Source organism: Melanerpes formicivorus, unplaced genomic scaffold, assembly GCF_026170545.1.
Source record: "Melanerpes formicivorus ecotype bairdi unplaced genomic scaffold, bMelFor1.0.p_v2 SCAF_23, whole genome shotgun sequence".
In the NCBI taxonomy this organism is placed as follows: Eukaryota; Metazoa; Chordata; class Aves; order Piciformes; family Picidae; genus Melanerpes; species Melanerpes formicivorus.
The window spans coordinates 10268721-10275105 of NW_027142375.1; the positions used below are offsets into that span (position 1 = coordinate 10268721).

Here is a 6385-nt window from a genome sequence, read left to right on the forward strand (position 1 = left end):
ACAGATTAAGCACAGAGCAATGTTCTACACAAGCCACTGTATCTGACTAGAATAAGGACAGACTATAGCTTCTAGAAGCCTTTTTTGGAGGCTACAAAGGTAACTTACAGCCTTCACCTTTGAGAGCTTACTGTAATCATCTATCTACCAACAGCAAAAAACCTGTTCTGAGCTAAGCATCAAGAAACTTCTTTTGATTGTGCAGCTTGCTCAAGAAGAATAACCCAGTTTGACTGAACAGCATCATTTCCTTTCATGCAACTTCTAATCTCTCTCAGGAAGACTCAGAAAAAGTGAGACTGCAGTCTCTAGGCTTGACTAAAGAAAGTATAAACCAAATTAACTGACAACCTCCTCAGAAGCATGCTTATCTTTCAAAGCAGGGAGGTTGACAGTACTGACTAAGAAACTGAAATAGTGAACTTTCCACATGCTATTTGCAATGAGTGGGAAATACAAATGAAATTAAAATAATGTCAACTCTATGCCTAGTGCACAGGAAAATGAGTTCATCTGTATTATCTTTCCTGTGGCAAATTGAGGGCCAAACTTCTCTACAAAGGCTGTAAGGTGTTTCTCTTGAGGTCTTCCTTCTCTGAGTGACAAGACCAAGAGAAGTATGTGACAATCTTAATGCTTTCATATAGCCCAGTTTTTCAAGGATGATTTTTAGCTTTCAATGAAAGTTGAAAAGGTTGAGGCTTAGCAAGTTGCAGACCCAAGTTCATAGCCACTCCAAGGTCCCATTTGTGTTTCCTGTGAGAAGATTAAGCCTTATTTCAAGGAAAGAAGCTCTCAAAGAAACTTCCCAAGTCTTGTCTAAGGTAAGAAAATCTTTCTCTAGGAAGAAGTCTCCTGACAGGTATCCACAAGTGCATAACTGGAAAATGGGTTCCATGTTTTTTTGTATTGGCTTAATTCACCTCAAGGACTGCAGGGAAGGTGAGGTGTGTGAAGATCTGTGTGATCTGTGAAGTAGGACTTGAGCATTGACACAGTAGACCCTTCATTAGCTGCTGCTGAAGAAAAGTAATGCTCAAATATAAATGGTCTGTAATGTACAATCTTCTCTGACAATTTTGTACTTTTTTAAAAGGGAAGGTAAAATGCACATCTTTGCTTTAGTGATTCAGTAAGATGTTCCATGAGAATGGAACTTGGAGCTTCATCAGGGGTTAGCAGTGATCCCACTCCTCCATACATTACTGTGCTGAAAGATCTCACTCTGCCTTGCAACATTCTTGTTATTCCAGAACTGGGTTGGGCTAGTCATAATAGATGCAGGCAATCAACGTCCCCACACACAGCTCTGCCAGTAAAACTTACTTCACTTTGCAGCGCTCCTGTTTTTCCAGTGTATTAAGCAAAGACTATCAATCTGGCACTTACTGTGGATCTCTCCTTACTCCTGCAGAAATCCAGGGTAACTTTCTTAGTGATGCAAAAGCAAAGTGTTGCTGATACAGTCAGATCTCTTACTGGGACCAGGATGACACAATGTTGTCTTCTCTGACTGACTGAAATTTTGGCCCTGACAACATAGGTAACTGACGTGTGTTCCACTTTTGGTTTCATTGCAGCAAACAAAATCCAGGATAACTATGCGTAGCAACTCAGTTACAAAGAGTCTAAGAGGGATTAGAGTCTAACTTTTTCATAATGTGGCCTCCTGCATGGTTATGCTTTTTCCCAAGAGAAAGGTTGCCTTTTAATTAGAACATTATTGTTTTCAGTGTTGATCATTGTTTTATTTATAATGAAAATCTATAAAGCATTCATCAGCAGGCAGACAAGCATTGGCCTACTGACAGCATCTCAATTTACACTAGTTTGGAGCTGGGCCATGTAATTTATTGTAAAATCAAATAAGTGTGTGATGCAGTAAAAAAAGTATGCCAAAACAAGCATTATTTCCTTTTTGCTTTTGTTATCACACAAAATAATACATTAAAAATATAAGAATGCTCTAGGCAACATCCAAAACTAAAAAAAAGAAAAGAAAAGACCTGGTTTGGTGAATGAACATAGTGAGAGACTATGAATATGGATATTTTTGTACCAAGGAGCCTAGAGGAGATACTTTTTATGTGTGGTGATACGGAAATACATACTTGTAACTCCGCACACCAGGGAGAGAATATTCCCCTAAAACAAGTAGTTTCTCTAGCAGTGCTCCTTGTTGATCAAAGCTGCATAATTTAAAGCATCTAGAGGCAGCTTTAAATTATTCACAATATTTTTTTTAGTGATCTTGGTATACTGAAGACAGTGTTTTTGTGTAACTAGAAGTCTTCTGTAAGTTCTATAAACTTTTGCATCCTTACAGAGATAGCCAGTTTTCTGAAAGTCACATTGGAGAAGAGGGAATGTAACTTTGCCTGACAGGACTGAGATGACTTCTGACATCGTGTTAGTCACATCGCACAAACACGCCAGGCATGCAGGACCGTGTGGCACGGCAGGGCAGACCCAGCAGCCTCTAGTTCTCAGCCCGAATGCTGCTGTGTGGTGCCGAAGAGTTTTCTGATACCCTCAAAAGCCCCAAACAGGAATCCTGCAATTAGTGCATCTAACTCCTCCTTTACTGCAGTCTTCCCTCCCATTGGTAATAGGTCTTCGCAGGCTCATGTAAAGATCCCACCCCTTTTGTGGGTTTTCATTCTGAAGCTATCCACAACTTTACACCTGAATGAATGCCAAGCCTCTCTGAATATATAAAGGAAACCTTCACGAGCAGTTTCAGAGTTACCCAGAAGCAGCAGAAGATTTCCTACAGCTCTGTCAAACAGACACTGAACCAGCCATGCTTCTTCCTGCCATTCCCTTCTACGGCTTTCTCCTGGCTTGCATCTTCACGAGAAGCTCTTTGGCTTTCAAGAACGATGCCACAGAGATACTTTATTCACACGTTGTTAAACCTGCTGCGGCGAGCCCGAGCAGCAACAGCACGCTGAACCAAGCCAGGAACGGCGGCAGGCACTACCCCAGCGCGGGATCCGACCGTAACAGTGAGTATCCCACCGGTGGCACTTTCGCGCGGCCCGGGCCGCAGCCCCCTCCGAGCGCGGGGCCACAACAGCGCCCGGAAGCCGGGGCGAGGGAAGATGCTGCTGGCTCCCTGCTGGGCTCTGCCTCGCCAGGCGCCCCCGGGGTGCGAGTCCTGTAGGACCGGCTCTCTCGGGCAGGTTGCTTCCTGAGGGAGGTTGATGCAGGAAAGCCGGGTTTGTGGGTTATCCGGCGGGAAAGCAAGATCAAGGAAAAGGAGTGAGAGGCATTTCCAAAGCGCTCGCTTCCTTAACTCACCCTCTCACTGCGGGCGGGGGAGGTGTCCGGGCTACTTTTCAAATGCAATAAAAAACTCTGTATTTCATTCCCGCTGCTCAGTTTTACTTCCTGCTCTAGCACTTAGCTGCTTAACACCTCCAGCAAAAGTAAACAAATCAGATCGTGATTTACCTGTGATCTCTGCTCTAACTTGCCTTTTTATATCTAGTCTTTTCCTGCTGAGTTGTATGTATACATGTCAGATACATGGGGCTCTGGAAATCTTCTGCTGACTTTGTTCCCTCCCCTGCCCGCCTCCTTAGAATGAAAGAAATTCAAACAGACACACACGCACACACCAACCCACTCACAGTAACTCGATAAAAATAGCGTCATCCCTGGAAAGCAAAGGCAAACGCGACACCGATGCCTTTCAGCTAAGCCAGGTGTGTCAGCTTCTATGAATGCCGAGGGTGTAAGTGCACAGGAAACATCTCATCAGGATGAGATTACTGGAGCAGCCCAGTAGGTATTCATTGTCAGCGAGCTGTCACTGCAAAAACGCTGATCCAGGAAAGACATAAAAACAAGAGAGACAAACTCCAATCTCTGACCAGCTGCTTCCAGGTACATTCCTGAGCGCAGCTGCAGGAAGGCAAACTCGAATCTCTTCCGCAAGGCAGGCAGGAGAACAGCCGTGAAAACAGTCCCTTGGATCAACCTGCAGATTTACAGTCCCTTTGACTGCCCATCCCGAGACAAAAGGGATGGGGTGAAGTAATCTAAGTGTCTTTGTTCAGAACTTGCTTCCAAAAATCCAAGCAGAAACAGAAGCAGCCTGTAGCTGTGATATGTAGATGTACCTTCAAAGCCTTTTTATGATTCACTCTAACATGTTTCTAGTAATTACTTCTGTTTTAAAGGCGTTAGTTAATTGCATTGTGTGTAGAATCTGTGCCGTAATTGTCCTTCAGAAAGCGGGAGAGCACAGCCAGTAAAGATTGCTTATTAAAATTAAGCACGCTGTGGGCGTTTATTTCAAAGTGTAATTACCGAAATAAACAGTTGTGTTTATTGCAGGGTGCAGAGCTGCACATACAGACGGGTACAAACATGCCTGTGTGAGAAGCTCTGTCTGTTGATTCTGTGTCAGTTGCCTGAGAGAATGTACAGGATCCTCTATGTTACATCTAATATAAAGACTGCTACAGATACAAAGATGCTGTTACCCTGAGGGCAAAACAATCACACTGAAATCATTGCTGCTAATCATTCAAAGTTTATATGCAGAACACCATGCCCTGGTAACTTTAGCTGTTATCATTTCTGTAGTATCTACATTCAAAGCAGCTGTGCTCATGGGAAACTCAGTCCACTGTAACTGTGGAATGAGAAGAAACACACTATTTGGAATTCATTTAAAAGCACATAAACAGTTTCCAAAGCACTATTTTCCCCCTTGCTAATGATCCAACATAATTGTTGTAAACATCACAGAGCAAATTCCCTAGACAGAGAAGAAGCAGGAAACATTTCTTCCCTTGGGGCATTTTTTCCTCTTCTAAAAGGTACATCCCTGAGAAGAAGGAGAGAGAATAAAATTCCCTTTTCCACCACAACTGTTGAAGTACATATCATTATGATTTCTTTATGCTGTGGTAATACCCAGAGATACCATCTGTGCTTCAGGGCCTTGTGTTGGGGGACACAACAGTAAAAAGATGTCCTGTAAAGATTACAGCCTACTTTAACTTCTGCAAAAGAGCTCATTAATGTGAAAATGACTGGTTAAGGAAACCTCTCCATTCTCAGTCTGTGTTTATTGTTCTGTGCATTCTGCAGATCGTGTTCAGGTTGGCTGTCGGGAACTGAGATCCACCAAGTACATTTCAGATGGCCAGTGCACCAGCATCAATCCACTGAAGGAGCTAGTGTGTGCTGGTGAATGCCTCCCTTTGCCACTGCTCCCCAACTGGATTGGAGGAGGCTATGGAACCAAATACTGGAGCAGGCGGAGCTCGCAGGAGTGGAGATGTGTCAATGACAAAACCCGCACCCAGAGGATCCAGCTTCAGTGCCAGGATGGAAGTATAAGAACCTACAAAATAACTGTGGTCACAGCCTGCAAGTGCAAGCGATACACCAGGCAGCACAATGAGTCCAGCCACAACTTTGAGGGAACTTCTCAAGCAAAACCTATCCAGCATCACAAAGAGAGGAAAAGAGGCAGTAAATCCAGCAAACACAGTACAAGTTAGAAGTCAGACATTCCATCCTCTCTCATCCCCCTCTCCTTGTGCCAAAATTGAACTCACCTGTAACCATTTGCTTTACCATTCTGACTGCTTAAAGACAAGTCTGCCATTGCTGTGTTCTCAGTTGACGCTACGTGCTTACTGCTTTGACCAAAATGAAAAGGGGCATTCTCAGCATATGGACCTTTTAGGTGATTTTCCAAATGCTCAAGATGGGGAATAACACCAGCCTTCCAAACCCACACTATAAACTTTCACATTTTCTCCAGCCGTGGAGGCAAAGAAAATTTGCCATGAATATTCACCAAAGTCTATTTTGTACAAAGATGCATTGTTGTGTGTTTTCATGAGAACAGTTATCACATCTATTGCCTTCTACATCATGTTTTATGAACTTCTGACAACTTAAAAATACAACACCTAGTATCTGCTTTCAGATTCATTCTAAATAAAAAAAGCCTTGCATGCTGACCTTTCTCTTATCTCAGTATACTGAAAATGAAAAATATGCATGGCAGCAAAAAAAGTAAAGCTGAACAAACTATTTATTTGTTGTTGTAATTATTTAATGAGCTTCTATGTGTGTTACTTCCCTCCAAAATGTTCTTATGTTTATAGTTTTTCTCATGTATCAAAGTATTTTCCTATGATTGATGGCTGGATTAGAACATGCATTTTGTAGATAATGTAAAATAGACATTTTAGCATTCTTGATATATATATATTTTCATTTTGAACATTCATAGACTTAGGTGTTATTTTGAAGTAGCAATAACAACCACAAAAAAAAAGCTTCAGTTTCATTCATTCTCCACTCTGTATTATTTTTGTCTAAAAGTGTGCAATCTAAAGACAGGTATGATGTC

General features: G+C 42.3%; 1 protein-coding gene across 1 annotated transcript; it reads left to right on the forward strand.

The window, feature by feature from the left end:
* Nucleotides 1-2647: 2647 nt before the first annotated feature.
* SOSTDC1 (sclerostin domain containing 1) lies at nt 2648-6063 on the forward strand. Its single transcript, XM_068152492.1, has 2 exons — nt 2648-3008; nt 5107-6063. Exons 1-2 carry the CDS (start codon nt 2804-2806, stop codon nt 5520-5522), a joined length of 621 nt encoding a protein of 206 aa, XP_068008593.1. The 5' UTR covers nt 2648-2803; the 3' UTR covers nt 5523-6063.
* The last annotated feature ends 322 nt before the right edge of the window (nt 6064-6385 follow it).